The 21,199-nt window shown below is 43.6% G+C and overlaps 1 protein-coding gene across 1 annotated transcript; it reads left to right on the top strand.

Moving 5' to 3' along the window:
- Positions 1 to 212: 212 nt before the first annotated feature.
- On the top strand, positions 213 to 20,628 carry Hmgcr (3-hydroxy-3-methylglutaryl-CoA reductase). The gene is made up of 20 exons (XM_048368276.1): positions 213 to 312; positions 5,188 to 5,375; positions 5,819 to 5,930; positions 6,217 to 6,304; positions 7,853 to 7,937; positions 9,073 to 9,178; positions 11,305 to 11,411; positions 11,524 to 11,640; positions 12,026 to 12,186; positions 12,305 to 12,552; positions 12,653 to 12,831; positions 14,226 to 14,420; positions 14,667 to 14,825; positions 14,941 to 15,098; positions 15,622 to 15,727; positions 16,905 to 17,075; positions 17,366 to 17,506; positions 17,596 to 17,754; positions 18,080 to 18,234; positions 18,590 to 20,628. Exons 2-20 carry the CDS (start codon positions 5,211 to 5,213, stop codon positions 18,642 to 18,644), a joined length of 2,667 nt encoding a protein of 888 aa, XP_048224233.1. The 5' UTR covers positions 213 to 312; positions 5,188 to 5,210; the 3' UTR covers positions 18,645 to 20,628.
- Positions 20,629 to 21,199: the final 571 nt, after the last annotated feature.

The raw sequence follows: 21,199 nt of genomic DNA, 5'->3' as shown, positions 1-21,199 counted from the left end.
AGAGCCGGCCAGCTATTGGCTGGCCGGGCCGTGGTGAGAGATGGTGCGGTGGTTGTTCTCGGCCGGGGTGAGAGCTGTGGGTGGTTGTTAAGGCGACCGCTCGTGACGTAGGCCGTCCGGCCGCGGAGTCCCCCGGCGATTGGCCGGGCCATCGGAAGATCGTTGGTGATTGGTCAGGAGCTGGTGAGTCCCGAGCGTGCGTAAGCGCCGCTTTCCTTCCGCTCCGCGTCTCCGTTGACTGGAGACGGCGGAGCACCGGCACCCGGGTTGGGGGGGAGGGGGGCGTCTGCTGGCCTCGAGTGAGATCCGGAGGTGAGGCGGGCGCGCTGCGAGCGGGGAGCCGGGGGGCGAGGCGGGGACCGCGCTGGGTGCGGTGCCGGCGGGGGGGGGGGGGGCGAGGCCGCTGCGGGAGCCGCGGCGCGGAGCACTGTGCGGGGGTGGCGGCCACGCGCGCGCGCGCTCCCCGCGGGGAGACGTCCTTGAGGCCCCGCGGCCAGGGTCCCCGCGGGCCCGGCCGGGCCGGAGGGGCGGGCCGGCCGCCCGGCCTTCGGGTGACTGCCGCCGCGGTCGGAGCCCCGGCGGGGCGTCGCCGCGTTCGCCCGCCCGCCGGGTCGGAAGTGAGCCGCCGGGGGCCTCGGGGACCCTCGGGCGCCCAGCAGGGCGGCCCCGGACGCCCCTGGCTCGGACCGTCGCCGGGGGTTGAGGGGCGGTGGGACCGGCCGCTCGCAGGGCGGGGCTGGGAGCGACCGCCGGGTCCGGGCCCGGCCGGGAAGGCGCTCCGCGAACACCGTTAATTTACCCCCGGCCCTGCCCCTGCGCGCACAGGCCGGCTAGTTGTCTCGACGGCGGGCGCGGGCAACACCGAGGGGCTCGGGGGAGACTTCCTCACCCCCCCCCCCGGTCCCCCAGGGGCGTTGGCTGTCTGTCTCTGTCTCCTCTGTCTCTGTCTCTGTCTCTCTCTCTCTCTCTCTCTCTCTCTCTCTGTGTCTGTCTGTCTGTCTCTCTCTCCCCCTGTCTCTCCCTCTGTCTCTCTCTCCCTCTCCTCTCCAGATTTCTGTGGTAGGAGCAGATCAATAGTGTACACCTTCCGCGGCCCTGTGGAACATTCCAGTATCCGAGGACGTGCCTTCTTGGGCTTTGTCCCTGGAAGACATAGGGAATCACTCTTCCTGAGCCACGTTGAGTAACCGTGCATTAATTACCTCAGCGCTTTAAAAAGGAGTCACTTCTCCAAACCTGTGACTTGACTTTCTACTTACTGCTGCGAAAGGCTTTTGGGGACGATCTGGCAGGAGGCCTGGTTGGTGAAGGGAACTCGGCCCGAAATACTGGCTGAGGCCCGGGAATCGTGGAGCCCACCACTGGGGCAGACATGTTCTCTTGCTCCTATGCGTCTCATCGGCCGCTCGAGGCCATCTGTCTGCCTGTACTGATAATTTCATATTGCCCATTTGTGATATTGAACAACCAAACGGCTCCTGGCAGAAATGAGGTTCCCCCCGTGGTAGATTTTTTTTTTTTCCGGCCTGCTTTGTTAGGTTTGCCATGGAGGACAAATGGGAATTAGTGACCTGAAGGGCTAAAATATGCATGCATTTTAGCATGAACAGGAAGATTTGTGGCTGTGACATGGCCATTTCTAGATGAAGTATGCGTGTGGGATTGAGTGTTATTGTGTACACACTAATCTCATGGTCTAATTTATATTCATGGGCAAATGGATCATATTATATAAACATCTTTTGGTCAACTCATAAAACTGCCAGTATTTGAAATTGGACCCTCCCCCTCCCCACCTACAAATAGCAGTTTCATACAGTTCCCAAGTATTACCTTTGACAACTTTGAAGCTCCATGTGAATGGACAGATGTAATTTGCAAATGCTGACTTGTAACAGAATTCCATGTACAATCCATGTACAATCCAGTGCAGAGTCATGATGACTTTATAGGACAGTAGATTGAGATGGGAAATAAATGCTAGATCTTACTGGGATTACAAGTGACTTCAATAGAAAGCACAGTTTTTGCCTTCACGGGGACAGCATGTGCACATTAATTTGAGAACTGTAAAGCACCATATAATCAAATGCTGAAATATATAACACAGGAAGAGTGCTGAATGGAAAGAAAGAATCAGAGCACCGCAGCATATTGTTCTGTGATTGGCCATGGGAGGTGATTTCATTAACAGACTGGGTAAGAGTTTAATGATTCCAGTGAACTTAATTCCCATACCATTGAAGACTAGAATGTTTTCAGTGTACTTCAGGCTGAATAAGCAAAGCATAGGTTGCTTATTTCCCTTATGTTCTTCAAGGAAGAGTTATTTTCTGTTGTAGCATGGCGTAAATACTGTGTAGAACTTGTATGAGATGTTCTGTAGCCTGCTAGTCATACTTGGAATTGCTGATGAAGGTGGGAAACTAGGTTTTATGGCATGTGTTGTGTGTGCTTTGCATAATCACAGAAGTGAGGAGGCTGCTGTGGGGAAGGCGGTTGTTTATAGTTCATAGTTAAGGTTACTGCTGGCATGCCTTGGTGGGCTGCTCACTTTGCGCTTCCACACTGGGCAGCTGTTTGGGGCTGCCATTAACAATCCACCCAGGAAACCCATTTGAAGGAAAACATAATGTGCCTACTGTATAATTGTGCATTTATACTGAATGAATTTGTAATCTAAACTTGAACTGCTTCCTGGCTTCAGTTCAGATTTTAACTGAATTAATTTTTAATAGTCTTGAATAATATTGCTTCACTGGGGAACGATGTAAGTTGAAAGAAAGTTTTCTAGCTTGTTTGTGGTTTACTATGTTTAAGTATGGGAAATTAGAAATAATTTCCACATAATTTTTTACCAATCCTGGGGCTTGAACTTAGGGCCTGGGCACTCACTGTCTCTGAGCTGCTTTTGCTCAAGTCTAACAACTCTCTACCACTTGAGCTACAATGCCACTTTGACTTTTTCTGTTTATGTGGTACTGCAGAGTTCAACCAGGGCTTCATGCATGCTAGGCAAGCACTCTACCACTAAGCCACAGTCCCAGCCCTTGACATAGGTTTTAGACTAATTTGCTTTCTGGGACATTGAAAGTCCCTGGTTATTAAACAGTGCTATATATGAGTTCAAGATACTGGATGGCAAAGTGATAACATTCAAGATGCAAGGTTGAAAGATGATGAATAAACACAGCCAGATACATGCCGCATTTAGAGACTTAGCCATTGCTAGTCTTTCAACATTGTGACACACAATTCTTAACCACAGTAAGAAATGTGTGTTATATTGGAAGCCACAACACACATATGTATAGTTTTACTACAGATGGAGCTTCAAGAAATAATACCTATCTATACTGTGTGTTCTCTCTGTTTTAAATATTATTTTTTATTTTATTTAAAAATATCCTTACCAGGGGCTGGGGATATGGCCTAGTGGCAAGAGCTTGCCTCCCATATATGAAGCCCTAGGTTCGATTCCCCAGCACCACGTATACGGAAAACGGCCAGAAGGGGCGCTGTGGCTCAGGTGGCAGAGTGCTAGCCTTGAGCGGGAAGAAGCCAGGGACAGAAATAAAAAAATAGAAAATGAAATATCCTTACCAGGGCTGGTAGGTAGCTCAGTGGCAAAGTGCTTGCCTTACAAGTGCAACATCCTGGGTTCGATCCCCAGTACCAAAAAAAAAGAGACCCCCCCCCCAAAAAAAAAATGAGGAAAAATATCCTTACCAACAACATTAACTTTGTGGTTGGATTAACCCAGTAAAGGATTGTGACTACAACTTGAAAACTAGTTACTAATCTGGCTGGTGGTTAAGTGTAGAGAATATAGAATGAGGGGCTGGGGATATGGCCTAGTGGCAAGAGTGCTTGCCTCATATACATGAAGCCATGGGTTTGATTCCCCAGCACCACATACATAGAAAATGGCCAGAAGTGGCGCTGTGGCTCAAGTGGCAGAGTGCTAGCCTTGAGCGGGAAGAAGCCAGGGACAGTGCTCAGGCCTTGAGTCCAAGCCCAGGACTGGCAAAAAAAAAAAAAAATAGAGAATATAGAATGAGGCAGTTGATTACCAAGAGATGATACTTGTAATTTCATTTTTCAATAATTGCAGACATGGAGATAATCCTAAACTAAAAATCTCTTCAAGGTTATGTTGGGAATCAGTTTGAATCCTGTTCTTCATGCTTAAGTCAGCTCTCTTGTTTCAGTGCTAGTCTAGTTTGATTAGCAGTAAAAGTTTAGGAACATTTTCCATTGAATGCTTTTGCATCTTCTATCTCTATTACCAACGATTCTGTACATTCACAAAGCAGTCATCTCAAAGTCTTGCCTCTTAATAATGTAGTAACATCTGTGTGATAATATGATAGGCGCTTAGTGGACTGTAATGGGTTCCTGTCCTTGAGCAGTTTATAGATTAATGTGGTTTACAAGACTGTCAGCAAATAGATTGTTTGAAACTTACCTTTTGTGAAATCAGGGTGTAAATGGTAAAGATGCTGCTCATGTGTTTTATACCCAAATAATTAGACAGTGCAAATAGTGTTTCTCAAGAGTTTTTGGTTTTGTTTTCTAAAACTTGAATTCATATTGTTTTTAAGAAATGACGGGGCTTATTGAGCCCTGCGGAACACTGGGCTTAGCGCTAGAAATACAAAGCCTGTGAGATGTGCCCAGCTCTGATGAGGCCAAGACTTGGGATGGGGGTTCTGACCTTTCTACTTTGCCACTAACCTCTGTATCCCTCCATCCTGCGCTCACCTTGGGCCATATCTGCCCTGTGCTGACCACTGTATCTTCCTCCTCCTTGTTTTTCCACAACTCCCAGAGCCCCTGGGGCTTGAACTCAGAGCCTGAGCACCGGTCCCTGGCTTCTTTTTGCTCATGGCTGGCACTCTTACCTCTTAAGCAACAGCGCCACTTCCAGCTTTTTCTGTTGGAATCGAACCCAGGGCTTCATGCGTGCTAGGCTAGTAGTACTCTACCACTAAGCCACATTCCCAGCCCATGAATTTATTATTATAAGAACTAAGTGACGGAGTGATTGGCAAGCATTTTTCTGAAGAAGAAAAAAGGAGGGAGGGGGGAGAGGGGGACTGCTTTGTAAGTTAGTTGGCAATGAGTCAGGAGTCCTTAAAAGTCCAGTGAGCTGTCTAGCAAGCATCCTCGCCATTTTCCTCCTAGGATCCAAGGATTCTGCAGCTACGATGTTGTCAAGACTTTTCCGAATGCACGGCCTCTTTGTGGCCTCCCATCCCTGGGAAGTCATAGTGGGGACCGTGACGCTGACTATCTGCATGATGTCCATGAACATGTTCACTGGGAACAACAAGATCTGTGGGTGGAATTACGAGTGTCCCAAATTTGAGGAGGTCAGTGAAATTATCTTGATACTGACTAAAGGAAATGACACTTCAATTTCTAAAGAGTATCTTCTTTCAGAGAACTTACAGCCAAAAAGATGATGTCTTTTAATACTCAGGAACTTAACCTCAGCTTTGTATTTACCTACATGGGATTGGGAATGCAATAGACATACTCTTACCTTCTGTATACAACTTAGTAGAATTGACTTAGTTGAAAAATACATCTGTTATAAATGACTGCCAGTGAGAAGTGTAATAAATTGGCATAACAGTGAGTTATTTAAAATCAGTTTTTTATTTGTATAGTGATACTTTTGATAAGCAGTGTGCTTATTACATTTATATTCTTGTGATAATAGGTAAACTAATGGCATAAAATAAAAAATTCTTTCATTGCTTATTCAAAAAGTTCATGCTATTGGGACTTTCTTGTTTATTTCTTCCAATAGGATGTTTTGAGCAGTGACATTATAATCCTAACAATAACAAGATGCATAGCGATCCTGTATATTTATTTCCAGTTCCAGAATTTACGTCAACTTGGATCAAAATATATTTTAGGTAATGTATTTATATTTAAGGCCAGTAGAGTTATAATTTCCTGTTCAGATGAACAGTTTGTTCACATTGTGTGTTTGGAAATGTGGGTATTGCCGAAAGGGCATCGAGTCCATGTCATGGTCTCTGTTCCTACTATTGGGAACTAGACGTTCTAAACTTGGGGACCTTATTTAATAATGTGGAGAAAGTTTGTACTATTTCTCTCAGAATCTTTGGTGAGACTAAATATTACTATGTGTGTAATAAAGGGGAAAGGTTTTTCAATGTTGAATTTTGTCTGTTTTAGGTATTGCTGGCCTCTTCACCATTTTCTCCAGCTTTGTATTCAGTACAGTTGTCATTCACTTCTTAGATAAAGAACTGACTGGCTTGAAGTAAGTATTTAAAGCCAAAATGTATGTTTTCTTAAAATACACATTTCTAAGAACCTAGTTCACGTGCTATAAAAATAAGATTTGAATTTTCAGGAGAGTGGAAATTGAGGAAATTTTTTCTTTTACTTTTTTTTTTTTGGCCAGTCCTGGGCCTTGGACTCAGGGCCTGAGCACTGTCCCTGGCTTCTTCCCGCTCAAGGCTAGCACTCTGCCACTTGAGCCACAGCGCCGCTTCTGGCCGTATATTCTGTATATGTGGTGCTGGGGAATCGAACCTAGGGCCTTGTGTATCCGAGGCAGGCACTCTTGCCACTAGGCTATATCCCCAGCCCCGAGGAAATTTTTCATGTAGCCTTGCTATTAGCTAATTTTAACTGCTGTTAAAATGTTAACATGTTCTTTTCCACTTAAACTTTGAGATTATACTTGTATTTTTTTGTAATTGTGTGCCTAATAATAGCATCTTTCTAAGTCCTTAATATTTAGCGATGTTTTTAGAGATACACTATTGTGTTCTCCTATATCAATATTTTAAACTTAATCTCCTAAGGTTGGATCATTAGGTTAATTTTCTCCACTAATAGCTAATGAGTATACTTGTAGCCAATTTTTATTCATTCATCATTATTTCCTTAGGTTATATTCCTGGGGATTGGGATAGTCTTTTTTCTTTCTTTTTTGTTCCCATACTGGAGTTTGAACTCAGGGACTAGGTTCTATTTTGTAGCTTTCTTACTTAGAAAATTGAGTCCACATCTAGACTTTTGGTGGTTAATTTGTGATAAGAGTCTCATGGACTTCCCTCCCTGCCTGGGCTGGCTTCAAACGGTGAATCTCAGATCTCAGTCTCCTGAGTAGATAGAATTACAGCTACCATTGCTGGCGTTAAGGATTTTTTTTTTGTAAAGTAATGGTATTTTTCTATAAACTGAACAACACTAGAGAGTATTTCCATATACATATATTTACATTTTATCATTTAAAAAATTGGTGATATTGAGGTCTGAGTCCAGGATCTTATACTTGATAGGCAAGAGCTCTACCACTTGAATGTATACCTTCCCAGCCTTTTTTTTTGCTTTTTAGTTTATTTTTCAGGTAGGGCTTTGTGCTTTTGCCCAGGCCAGCCTTGGACCTTGGTCTTTCTACTTCTGACTCATAATAGCAATGATTATAGGCATGCAGGAGTATACCAGCACACCCAATTTGCATTGTAGGCATAGGGTCATCCTAACTGTGTGTGTGTGTGTGTGTGTGTGTGTGTGTGTGTGTGTGTGTGTGTGTGTACCATGTTCCTATCTGCTTCCCATTGTAGTAGCTGGAAAAACCATATATTACTTTTCTCAACTGTCATTTTTAACAGTTATTGTGTTTAGTATGAATGAGCATATACCAAAGAAATACTGGGTAAACTTTTTGGTCTGCATGCACAAAGGTACCATACTAGGATCATACAAAATATGGAGGGGAGTTTTGGTTTAAGATGCATTTTTTAAAACCGTATTTTTCCTCTTACTAAATGTGCCTAATCTTTTTTATTTTCCCCAGTGAAGCTTTGCCTTTTTTCCTACTTTTGATTGATCTTTCCAGAGCAAGTGCATTAGCAAAGTTTGCTCTAAGTTCTAACTCACAGGTAAGTTTTACTTATATAAGATAGGAATGTGATTAATAGTCCTTTTTTAAAGTATGCTTACACTAATGGGAAGAATTAATACAGTTTCTTCATAGCTTAGGATTCAGAGATTCCCTTAGATTTTCAGTTTAATCCTCAAGCACAAAGAATAGTCTGTTTAAGTGCCCTAAGAGTAGTCCTTTTTATCTAATGACTCAAGATTTCATAGTTACTGGAATTTTGCATTTTCTCTAATTTTGAAAGTTTTCCATTTTTGAAATTTTTCAGAAATTACAGCTAAATGACTTAAATAAATGAAAAAATTCTTATCTAGTAAGACAATAGAGAGCAGATAGGACCTAATGGGAGAGATCCTCAGGGAAGATTCAACTGTCAGCCCTTAGAATTGACACTGGCATCCCATCCTAAGTTTCAGCTTAATGTTCTTTAGTCACTTAAAAAAAAAAAAAGAAATCTAAGCATAGCCAAGTGCTAGTGGCTCAAGCCGGTAACCCTAACTAGTCAGGAGGCTGAGCTCCGAGGATCCTGATTTGAAGCCCGCCCAGCTGGGAGACTGTTGTCTACAATTAACTACCATACAGCCAGAAGTGTAGCTGTGGCTCAAGTGGTAGAGTGCTAGCCTTGAGCACGAAGCTCAAGAATATCACTCAGTCTTGTATCAGAGTATCTTGAATATGAAATAGCTTATCAAAGCTCCCCTCTATATTTTGTATGATCCTACTGTGTGTGATATATTCAATGAGTGTTTATGATCTTTTAAATATGCTCACAGGAAATGATTTTATAAAACTAACATGACCTCATAAAAAATTTAAAGCTTCTCTCAGTGGTAGCCAAAATATAATATTGTGTATAAAATTATGTAGAATTTCAATGACAGCATTTTTGCAGTAAGTTGAAGAAATATTCCCTAGAAAACTTAGTAAGGGAAGCAGGGCATACTAAATGAGTTCTTTTTATTTCTCTATTATTCATTTATTTCTCTATTATTACTGTACTTTGTATTTTGAACACATTAGTCATGAATTTCATTGTATGAAAAGTTCATTAGATTTTAATGTAAGTCCTAGGACTCTCGTATTTTAGAAATTACTTTGTTCTTTATCCTCATTGATGTGTTTGGTCTGTTTATTAGGATGAAGTAAGGGAAAATATTGCTCGTGGAATGGCAATTTTAGGTCCCACGTTTACCCTTGATGCTCTTGTTGAATGTCTTGTGATTGGTGTTGGTACCATGTCAGGTTTGTAAGAAATTTTTAACACATTTAAAATAAACATGTCACTGAAGCAGAAAAAGAATATCCTAGATTTGTAGTGTTTTTAAATTCTGACTTCAGTTACTCAAAGTTGAAATTGTATTAATGTGTGGGTATATTTTACTTGTGCTTATTCACTATGCTGAAAATGTAGTAGTTATTGATATTTTCCAAACTCTTGCCATTTTTTTTGAGGGGGAGGTATTTGGTTTTTTTGTTGTTGTTGTTTTGCCAGTCCTGGGGCTTGAACTCAGGGTCTGAGCACTGTCCCTGGCTTCCTTTTGTACAAGGCTAGCACTCTACCACTAAGCCACATTCCCAGCACTATTTGGTTTCTAGGGTTTGAAATCAGGTTGAAATCAGGGCCTGGGCACTGTCTCTGAGCTTTTTAGCTCAAAACTAATACCCTACCACTTGAGCCACAGCGCCACTTCTAGCTTTTTGGTAGTTAATTGGAAATAAGAGATTCATGGGCTTGCCTGCCCAGGCTGGCTTTGAACCATGATCCTTAGCTCTCAGCCTCTTAAATTGCTAGGATTATCGATATGAGCCACTGGCACCCCGCTTGCCATTTTCTCTGTGCTCTATTTCGTAGTTTTTTCTTTTTTTTTTTTTTTGCCAGTCCTGGGGCTTGGACTCAAGGCCTGAGCACTGTCCCTGGCTTCTTTTTGCTCAGGGTCTGGGCACTGTCTCAGAGCTTTTTAGCTCAAAACTAGTACCCTACCACTTGAGCCACAGCGCCACTTCTGGCCTTTTCTGTTTATGTGGTGCTGAAGAATTGAATCCAGGGCTTCATGCATGCAAGGCAAGCTCTCTACCGCTAAGCCACCTTCCCCAGCCCCTGTAGTGTTTTTTTTTTTTTTTATGGGTGGTTTTTAACAATTACATTCTAAGCTTGATCTGCCCTTGCTTTTCTCAGACTAAATTAGTGAGTTGGTTCCTTGAGTTTTAATTGTCATGTAGGAGACAGTGTAAGAGTCAAGCATTGGACAGATCTGTGTTAGATTCACCTAATAAGGTGGTTGGGAAGACTTAATCAGATAGTAAGCTGCCCCTCTTAGTAAGTACTCAGTATTAGTCTTAGTACATTTCCTCATCCTTCATTGGATAGTAGAGAATTAGGTACTAGTATATAGGGTACAAATTATTACCTTGCAGGAAAATTAATGTTGTGCTATTAGGGAGGTCTCCTAGTTATTAGGAATGGATTTTATGGCTTTCTCTTGAAGATCATCCTTGTATTTTTTTGAGCCAGGGTTTGCTATGTAACTCAGGCTAGTCTGGAAGCCAAGATCTTCCTGCCTCATGCTCTCAAGTACTGGCAAGTGCCACCATGTCCTACTGAAGATCATGCTTACCTGGTTAACTGCTATTCTAGTATATTTCCTGGTGTCTTATCCTCTCAATAAGGGGCACTTACTCCTTCAGGAATAACTTGCTTTTAAAGCAGGTAATCAGTTGTCTCTACAAGGTGGTACACAAGTCATAATGTGACTTGTGGTTAAAAATGAACTAAAGTCAGTGGTTTTTACCGGAGGAATAAAGGTTTTCTTTTCTATATCTTTTATATTTTCGTTTAAAAACAAGATGCTGCCATTTGATAAAAGAGAATGGGAAACACACTTTTGGTTCTCATAGGTATATTACACAAATATTACTAGGCATAGCCTTGTGATGTTTAGGACATCGGAGGAGACAAGATCTCTGCTTTTGAGGGGTTAAGAGTTCCATAGTTATTCTTGCTGTTCTTTAAGCGTTAGCTTCACTGTTGAGTCAATTCTATCTTCAGGAGATGGCAAAGAGTTTACTGTAGTAATATTTTTAGAAAAATTTTTTAGCAAAAATTGTACAAAGGAGCTTCATTATGCTATAATGTACTTTGATCAAATTCTTTAGCATTTTCCTTCCGCCACCTTTTCAAAAGTTTTTGGAGAGTTTATATTATTTTCTATAATAATCACTCTCCCTCTCCTTTCTTCTTTCCCCTATCCATGAATGTAGGCATATTTTCATTTAAGCGTCTTTCTGTAGGGAAAGTCATTGGTATATGTGTTACCAAATACAAATATTTTAGTACATTGATTTCTCTCTCTGTCTCTCTCTCTCAACAGGGGTGCGTCAGCTAGAAATAATGTGTTGCTTTGGCTGCATGTCAGTTCTTGCCAACTACTTCGTGTTCATGACTTTTTTCCCAGCATGTGTGTCACTGGTATTAGAGGTGAGAACATATCTACTTACAGCATTAGCAACAGTAGTAACATTGCACATTGATCGCATCTGTTTACTTAAACAAAATTAGGACCTTTTAATTTATTGATTTTACTTTTTAGCTTTCTCGGGAAAGCCGTGAGGGGCGTCCAATTTGGCAGCTCAGCCATTTTGCTCGAGTTTTGGAAGAAGAAGAAAATAAACCAAATCCTGTAACTCAGAGGGTCAAGATGATTATGGTAATAGCAGTTTTCTTTTTTCTTCATTTTCCTGCCTTCCAGATGTCATCCTTTTCTTACAATTAGGACGATTTTTTTTTCAAATATCTGTTTATAGTCTTCAGTGAGATTTCACTGTACTCCCTTTTCATTTACTCTTCATTTCTTTAAAGCTATTAGTCTTTATTAGTCTCCCCCTAAATTCCTCTGTCTCTCTGCAATCTGTTTGGCAAAACATTGAGTAGTAATGGGGTTCAACTCTTAGTCATGTAACAAGCTCAGGGACTTTTTTATGTTGTGGAGAAGCCAAGGAATTTGGTGGTATATGGTTGTCAAGTTGTTAGGGATGAGAAATTTAAATTCTGTTACGAATCAGAAGATCTGTAATTTGTACATTTTATTTCAGTCTTTAGGCTTGGTTCTTGTTCATGCTCACAGTCGCTGGATAGCTGATCCTTCTCCTCAAAATAGCACCGCAGAGCACTCGAAGGTTTCTTTAGGACTGGATGAAAATGTGTCCAAGAGAATTGAACCGAGTGTTTCCCTTTGGCACTTTTATCTTTCCAAGTAAGTGAACTGAAGCTTACTGTATTGTACGTTAGTCATAGTACTCTGTGCTTTGTAAGTCTGGGTTATACATTTTATATTTGTGAATAGCAGCATTCATTTGCTGTCTTTTATTTAGAATGATCAGCATGGATATTGAACAAGTTATTACGCTGAGTTTAGCTCTCCTTCTGGCTGTCAAGTACATCTTCTTTGAACAAGCAGAAACAGAATCTACACTCTCGTTAAAAAACCCTATCACATCTCCTGTTGTGACCCCAAAGAAAGCCCAAGAGAACTGTTGTAGACGAGAGCCTATGCTGGTCAGAAACGACCAGAAATTCCAGTCTGTGGAGGAAGAGACTGGGATAAGCGAAGAAAGAAAAGGTAATTTCTTATTCTCTCCATTACTTCCGTCAATTTGTCATAGCTTCCATTTTAACCCTGACGTTCAATGTTCTGAGGTTTCTTTTGGTCTTTTGAACAGTTGAAGTGATAAAACCTTTAGTAGCTGAAAGTGACACCTCAAACAGAGCTACATTTGTGCTTGGTGGCTCCTGCTTACCCAGTGCTCCATCGGTAATGGGGACTCAGGAACCTGAAGTTGAACTTCCCAGGGAACCTCGATCTAATGAAGAATGTCTGGAGATTCTTGGGAATGCAGAGGTGAGGCTAACCGCATCAACACACAGTGGGAAATTTTCTTTGAGAAAGGAGCTTTTTTTATTAAAAGAAGGAAAAAGTAGTATCTTCTGAGTCCTGATGAATTCTGGACATTGTGTTCCATGGTTTACACTTATTTGTGAGTGATATATGTAGAATTATTTCTACTTCTCAGATGAGAAACCCAGAGCTAACAAGCTTACATGTCCCCAATAATACATTGAGGAAATGGTAACTTAGGAGCAGGAACTGGTTCTAGACCCAAAACTAACACTCTGATTTATTAATGCTATTCTTAGGAGCAATTATTGTATTTTTTTAATGGATGTTGACTGATAAACGTATATTACAGAGGTGAACTTCAAAGATCGAAGAAAATTTGTCTTTATTTTTATGTTTGAACAAGTTAGGTTTCTTCTACCTTACAATCATAAAACAAACATTTTAATGCAAATACTGTATTCTATCCATATCTCCTTAATCTGATTTTTTTTTTCGTATGTTTGGTAGGATATAATCCTTCCCCTCCTCAGTTTTATTAAAGCATGGATGGCAAGTAGATTATAGAAGGAAACTATTTAACCATGTGAATATATTATGTGTCCAAAAATTGGGGCTGGGAAGGTGGCTTAGTGGTAGAGTGCTTGCCTAGCATGCATGAAGCCCTGGCTTCGATTCCTCAGCACCACATAAACAGAAAAAGCCAGAAGTGGTACTGTGGCTCAAGTGGAAGAGTGCTAGCCTTGAGCAAAAGAAGCTCAGGGACAATGCCCAGGCCCTGAGTTCAAACGCCAGGACTGGCATGAAAAAACAAAATTAAGAGGTAAACATACACATTTGTAGTTTGGACAACACCTGTAATATCTAATACATCAGCTTTACTCAGTCATATTTAGTTTCCTATTTACTATGTATTAATGCAAATTTGTCTTTGTATTATAAAATGACAGTGCTATGGTGCTCATGGTCACTTGGCATTGCTTATCTTACAAGATTTTTAAAAAAAATGTTGAGATACCTTTGTATGAAAAATGACAGTAGTAGTTGGGTACTGGTGATCCTAACTATCTTAAGAGGCTGAGGTCTTGAGTCACAGTTCAAAGCCAGCCTGGACAGGAAAGCCCATGAGACTGTTCTCTCTCCTATCTCTAAGTAATTACCAAAAAAAGGTGCAAGTGGAGCTGTGGCTCAAGTGGTAGAGCGCTATCCTTGAGCAAAAAAGCTCAGGAAAAATGCCCAGGCCCAAGCCCCAGGAATGGCACAAAAATAAAATAAATAAAAATGGCAGTGATAGAAAAAACTTACATGGTTTGAAATTGTGAATAATACAAGTATCGGTCTTCTGTCCTCGCCCTCTCTGATCTCCGTCTCCTTTTTTTGTTGCCTTATTTCTTTAGAAAGGCGCAAAATTCCTTAGTGATGCTGAGATCATACAATTGGTCAACGCTAAGCATATCCCAGCTTACAAATTGGAAACGCTGATGGAAACCCATGAACGAGGTGTATCTATTCGCCGACAGTTACTTTCCAAAAAGCTTCCGGAGCCTACTTCTCTCCAGTATCTACCTTACAGAGATTATAATTACTCCTTGGTATGGCCTTGGGCTTCTTAAATGTTTGCTTTATGGCTTCTTTAGTCTTTTTCCTTTTGACTGATGTTGATGGCTATCCTACTCTTTCACAAATTATTCTGTTGTAATTTTGTATGCTGCTGTGTGGGTCATGGATTGTTTTTCCTGTTGTACTCATTACTGGAGTACTGAAGCGAGTTGCTGTGTTGCGAGGGGCGGCCGGGCGCTGCGGCGGGCTAGGCTCTTCACGCACGGTCTGCCCCGCAGGTGATGGGGGCTTGCTGTGAGAACGTGATCGGGTATATGCCCATCCCTGTTGGAGTGGCGGGACCTCTCTGCTTAGATGGAAAGGAATTTCAAGTTCCAATGGCAACCACAGAAGGCTGTCTTGTGGCCAGCACGAATAGGGGCTGCCGAGCAATAGGAGTAAGTTGGAATTTGATTCACTTATTTAAAAATACGCCCTTAAGCAAATAAACCCTTAAGTCACCGGGCCTGGGGGTCATCAAGGACACCGTGGGCTTCTGTCTTCCTCTTGCAGCTTGGCGGGGGCGCCAGCAGCCGAGTCCTTGGGGACGGGATGACTCGAGGCCCCGTGGTGCGGCTTCCCCGGGCTTGTGACTCTGCGGAAGCGAAGGCCTGGCTCGAGACCCCGGACGGGTTTGCGGTGATAAAGGAGGCCTTTGATAGCACCAGCAGGTAGTGAAGGCATGCATAGACTTGCCTGTGTTCATCATTTCAGAACCATTTTCCATGATTGCTAAGTCCAGTTATTACCATGTTACCTGTTAAAGATAATGCGTCACAGTGTGATTCATTCTCTTGTGTTAACGACTGTTTCTACCTATTTGGGGGTGGGAGGAAGTTGATTGATACAAGATAATAAGTTTGGTTAGACTGGGGCTTTGCCTTGACGGTTATCTCTGGGGAAAAGCGATGAAGTGGGATTACTAGTGGTTTACCTCCCTGCTTAAAGTTGTTTAATAATTATGCAAAGAGCCTAATTGTTGCAACTGATAATCCCAGTATAGTTCGAACTCGTTTTTTTTTAAATTTAGACTTTTTAGTCTATTGTGGGATTGTGGTCTGTAGCCCTCCCCTTGTCGTCGTCTATGAGATTCCCCAACAGTATTCCTCCGAAGCACAAAATGTGCGACAGCTGTCTCTAAGGTCACTTGCATCATCTTCAAAGGATCACTGCGTTTGCTTCTCTTGTTCACAGATTTGCACGCCTACAGAAACTGCATGTGAGCATGGCTGGACGCAACCTTTACGTCCGTTTCCAGGCCAGGACAGGAGACGCCATGGGCATGAACATGATTTCCAAGGTGGGCGTGGGCGTGCGGTGGCTCGAGGATGGGGTGGGGTAGGGTGGGGTGGGGTGGGGTGGGGTGGGCACAAAAGCCAGGAGCAGCCGGCAGAGGGAGAGGAGCAGAGGGAGAGGACGGCAGAGGGAGAGGAGTGGAGGGAGAGGAGCAGAGGGAGAGGAGCAGAGGGAGAGGACGGCAGAGGGAGAGGACGGCAGAGGGAGAGGACGGCAGAGGGAGAGGACGGCAGAGGGAGAGGAGTGGAGGGAGAGGAGCAGAGGGAGAGGACAGCAGAGGGAGAGGCTACAGACAACAATCCCACAATAGTGTTTACCAGGGATCTTAGGGAGGGTAGAAAATTGGTAATAATGGTTTATAGAGCTCTAGTTTCATACGACAAAAAGAGTTTGGGATATTAGAAGCATGATTTGAATAAACAACACTTTCATGTGTATTATCACAATTAAACTCAATACCATTATTGGAAGGCGTGTTCATATTTTATGTAATGTAAATCTAGCCGCTTTCCATTAATAGCATTAAGTTTAATGACCCAATTTTCTTTATAGATGTGTTAGCTTGGCCTTTAGACAACAGTTTACTAAGTAAAATAGGTATTTATTACATGTTGATCACAAACTGAGTTACCCTGCAGTGACAAGAAAATGAGTGGTATTTCTTGTATCCTGTTTAGTATTTTGACTTTCTTATTTTTGGTGTTACATTGCATTCATTAATGTCTACAACAAACTTGTTTTTATACTTAAAAACACATTAGGAATCTGAACATGATCAAGAAGTTAGTGATGATTATGAAATAGCTGTTTCTTCCTTTTTGTCAGATGTGGGGCTTGCACTCAGGGCCTGCGTGTTGTCCCTGAGTTTTTCCCCTCGAGGTTGGTGCTCTACCACTTTGAGCCATAGCACCACTTGCGGTTTTCTGGTGGTTAGTTGGAGATAAGACTTTCATGGACTTCCCTGCTTGTGCTGGCTTTGAACGGTGATCCTCAGATCTCAGCCACCTCAGTAGCTAGGATGACAACCATGAGCCACTGACACCAGCTTGAAAAAGTGGCTTCTTTGCATTTCACTTCTTTGAAGTATGTCCTTCTCTGAAGTTATTGTATGTGGAGAATAGATGCAGATACGCCTTGTGATCTCTACGAGTGAAGATGCATTTTAATTTTGTTGTTAACAGGGCACAGAGAAAGCACTTTTAAAACTTCAGGAGTATTTCCCGGAAATGCAGATTCTAGCCGTGAGTGGTAACTACTGTACTGACAAGAAGCCCGCTGCCATTAATTGGATTGAAGGGAGAGGAAAGACTGTAGTTTGCGAAGCCGTCATTCCAGCCAAGGTTGTCAGAGAAGTGAGTGGTGGGCTGCATACCTTACCATTTTAGTTGGATAAAAATTGGGGGGGGGGACAGTATTGATATTGTTAATAAAATTAGATTTATGAGGCTGTGCTTTCCACTGAAGTCGCTTTACAGCACAGTGCCCATTTGTGTGTGGCATTCATAGGAACAAAGCTTACAGATCAAGCTTTTCATCCAGGACATGGCTTACATTGGAGTCCCTCTAAATGTGTTTTTTCCTGGGTCCCATGCCTCTTGAGTCTCCTGGAGGAAGATGTAGAATGTACATTCCTGTCTCGTAGGTATTGAAGACAACCACAGAAGCCCTGATCGATGTGAACATTAACAAGAATCTGGTGGGCTCCGCCATGGCCGGCAGCATAGGAGGCTACAACGCGCATGCGGCCAACATCGTCACTGCCATCTACATCGCCTGTGGACAGGTGAGCTCTCCAGTCTCTGCTGCTCTGCGCGTGCGCTAAAAACATCAGCGAAGGAGGTATACTGTATGTGTTCCTGTTTTGTTTTCTAGGACGCAGCACAGAATGTTGGTAGTTCAAACTGTATCACCTTAATGGAAGCCACTGGTCCCACGAATGAAGACTTGTACATCAGTTGCACCATGCCCTCCATCGAAATCGGAACCGTGGGCGGTGGGACCAACCTGCTACCTCAGCAAGCGTGTCTGCAGGTACGCCGCTGCGCCCTCTCCACCCACTTCGGGCCTAGCTCTGCCTTCCTAGGCTTCTGTGTCTGCCCGACTCTGCCTCTCGCTCCGTTCCAGACTGGCTTGTTTCCCGCCAGCCTGAGCGGCGAGACCCGCTGAGCGCGGCTCACTCGGCCTGCACCTTAGCAGTTGCGAGTAGACGAGCAAGCAGGTGTGCACTGCGGTCCGCGCAGACCTTGGAAGCTGAGGCTGTGCAGAGCCCCGTTCTGGCCGATGCTGTGGTGGTTCTGGTGTTAGTCATTGTTTTCCATGACGCGCAGGGTGACGTCTCCTGTCTCTCTGGCTCCAGATGCTCGGTGTCCAAGGAGCATGCCAAGACAACCCCGGGGAGCACGCCCGGCAGCTGGCGCGGATCGTGTGTGGGACGGTGATGGCCGGCGAGCTGTCGCTCATGGCGGCCTTGGCGGCGGGACACCTGGTCAGAAGCCACATGATTCACAACAGGTCAGACTTCAAAGGCAGCGCAGTGCTGGCCGCTGTTGGCACACAGCACGCCTGTAACGCCAGCTACTCAGGAGATTGGGATCTGACGATTGTGGTTCAAAGGGAGCCCAGGCGGGAAAGTCCTTGAGACGCTTCAGCTCCCCAACCGGAAGTGGAGCTGTGGCTCAAAGCGGTAGAGCGTTCGTTTTGAACACAAAAGGTCAGGGCAATGCCAGCGCCCTGGGTTTAAGCCCCACAACTGACAGAAGAAAAAATAGAACCTAGTCTATAACTTAATACTCCCGTCTCAAGTTAAAATTGCCCATTTCTGGCATTTCATGTGGAGTTACTTTTGTCTTTTTTCTCCCCACTCCAGGTCAAAGATCGATTTACAAGCCCTTCAAGGCACTTGCACCAACAAGGCCGCTTGAGCTCCCTGTGGGCTCTGAACTGCAACACGGGCATTGGGTTCTAAAGACTAACATAAAATCTGTGAATTAAAGTGTCGGTGCGGTGTCTGGTGGAAGATGAATAGATGTGATCAGGGGACAACTGTGGGGTTGGTGGCTCTTTCTTGGAGAGGTTCGAGGTCCTTCTGTGCAAAGTCCTCAGACGTGACAACAGCATAGCAGCTTGCACGCGGTGTTCTTTGGAAAAATCTCCCCATGGAAGCTGTGCGGGAGGGCGTTGCGGTGAGGCCCCCGCCGCTCTCTTCGGAGGCAGTGCAAGCTGGAGGCCGGCGTCCTGGTTGGGCGGGTGTTGCTGTCTGTGGCGATCTGTGTGAGCTTGATCTTCCCCGCCCTCGTGGGTTAGAAATGGATTCTTAAATTATATGCTAGCCGATACTTCTCATTTTGTAGTTAATTTATTTAGTCTGAGTTGTAGGACTTTAAGATAAAATAGTTAGGTTTATTTTTTGTAAACTAATGATTCATTTGGTGCTGGTATATTGATTTTGGGGAAGTAACCAACATTCAGAAAGGGACCTGCTTCAGGGGAGAAACCTTTTTTCTCAAACTACAGAAAAATGTGCTAAACAGTGCTAAATAGTTCTTAATCAGGGAAACAACTGCTTTTATCTCTGTAGGCTATTTGTTGTAAGAGGCCTCTTGTCAAAACATGTGTTTGCCTAGCCTGGCTACAGTATGTCTTTACCATGAATGCTCGCAGAGACAGTTTGATGCTTGTCGATGAATACATCACAGCTCTAGATGTTAGCCAAACGTGACTGCCAAGTACAAGGAAGCCTATGACCTTCAGAACTCAGAGTGTGGCAACACACTTGGAAAGAACCCTACCATTTCTCTAAGCCAACTTTCATTTTCATTTCTTTAAAGACATTTATATTGATTGAGCTGAAAAATCTAGTTTTTTCTTAAGCAACTGTATCAAATATGTATATGTTGTAATAAAGCTTCTTAAGCTAGTTTATTCAAAGTGTTTAGGAAATAAAGAAAAGTCAACACTCTAGCTTGGGCTGAGAAGGTGAAAGTGTTGAATGTCCAGGAACCTTGGCTTGCTTGCCAAGCCTGGGGAAGGGAAGCCAGCTTGCAGAGCCAGTGCCACGTGATGGGCCCTGGAGCTGTGCACCTTGCTCCCGCGGCCCGGAGGCTGGTGACTGAACCATTCGCAGGCTCTGACGGCCCAGCAAAGCGCTCAGCTGCCTCGGGGGCAGCAGAGTTGTTGAGTCTTAATTTTTTTTTTTTTAATGTACAAGTTTTGTATAAAAAATAAAGAACTCCTTATTTTGTATTACATCTAATGCTTCAAGTTTGGTCTTGAAAAGCTAATGTCTGTGTAGAAGATGAACTCTGGGAACATTCCAGTCCTGCGGAGGCGGCATGGAGAGCCTTTGTGAAGCGTCGACAGTGTCGTGGTGGAGGACGGATCTTTCCAGATGGTTTGGAAAGGTGACGTTGCTCCTCTTGTGACTCTTCTGCCAGTGACTTATTTATCTGAGCTTTACATGGAAGTGGCAGCGGAACGTATGTGTGTTCATTTCGGTGACTGTAAACCAGTATCCTCTTGGTAAACGAATGTTTTGTACAATTACTAAATTGTATACCTTTTGTTATAGAGTACTTTTTTCTAGTTCTAGTAAATTATGAAAAGGAAGTTCATACTGATTAAGTGTAAGCAGCAGCCTTTTTTGTTTGGATTTATTAAGCTTGAGACCCAGAAGTTTGTAGATTCTGGCAGAATGGTAGTCTAGTTCCTCCTCGGGGTCGAGTGATCCTTTGTGCCATTCTCCATTCTGTTCTCCATCTGCATCCTCAGTGGCAGGTTAGTGTTGTATGTGCATTGAAATACATACGAGCATTTCATCACTCTGCTATCCACCAGACGACTGCTTCTGGATATGCAGTTTGAGCGGGATAGCGAAGGGGGAGAGCGAAATAAAGAATGGATAGACAATACGAAATGGTGCTTTCAAGTGTGTCTCTAAGCTGAATCAGAATATTTCTACAGCTTCCTGTCACCGAGGTTAGCTTCTTTGGAAGAGCTAACTCTTGCAATTATTCACTCCCTTTGTGCCCTTGTTACATGAAAAGGCCTGCGGGCCAATGGGAATCCACTGTAGAGATTCAGCTTGAAGTTCCCTTTTGAAATGACCCGTGATGAGCCGCAGGTCAGCCCCCTCCTGCCCTAGGACAGAGCGCAGTGTCATCGAGCGTTCATCTCATTGCTAAGAGTTGCAAGCGGTTGACACCAAAGCCATGACCCGTGATCCTCCCGGTAGGCACTTCCCCTCTCGCTAGGCCCCCGGTGTTAGCTTCTGCCATCTCCTAATAGTAACTCGGGCCGTGTGCCACGCTTTTATCGCACAGGCCCTTGGAGGACATTGCAGATGGGAGCTATAGCACTAGGATAGTTCCTTTTCGGGAAAGTTATATGTTGAAGTACTAAGGCAGCACCCGTGGAAGCGTCTGAGCTCAAGGAAGGACAGAACAGCAAAACACTGAACAGTGTACTAGGTACCAGAAGT

This window comes from Perognathus longimembris, chromosome 19 (assembly GCF_023159225.1).
Source record: "Perognathus longimembris pacificus isolate PPM17 chromosome 19, ASM2315922v1, whole genome shotgun sequence".
Classification (NCBI taxonomy): domain Eukaryota; kingdom Metazoa; phylum Chordata; class Mammalia; order Rodentia; family Heteromyidae; genus Perognathus; species Perognathus longimembris.
This window is presented reverse-complemented; position numbering and strand designations above follow the sequence as displayed.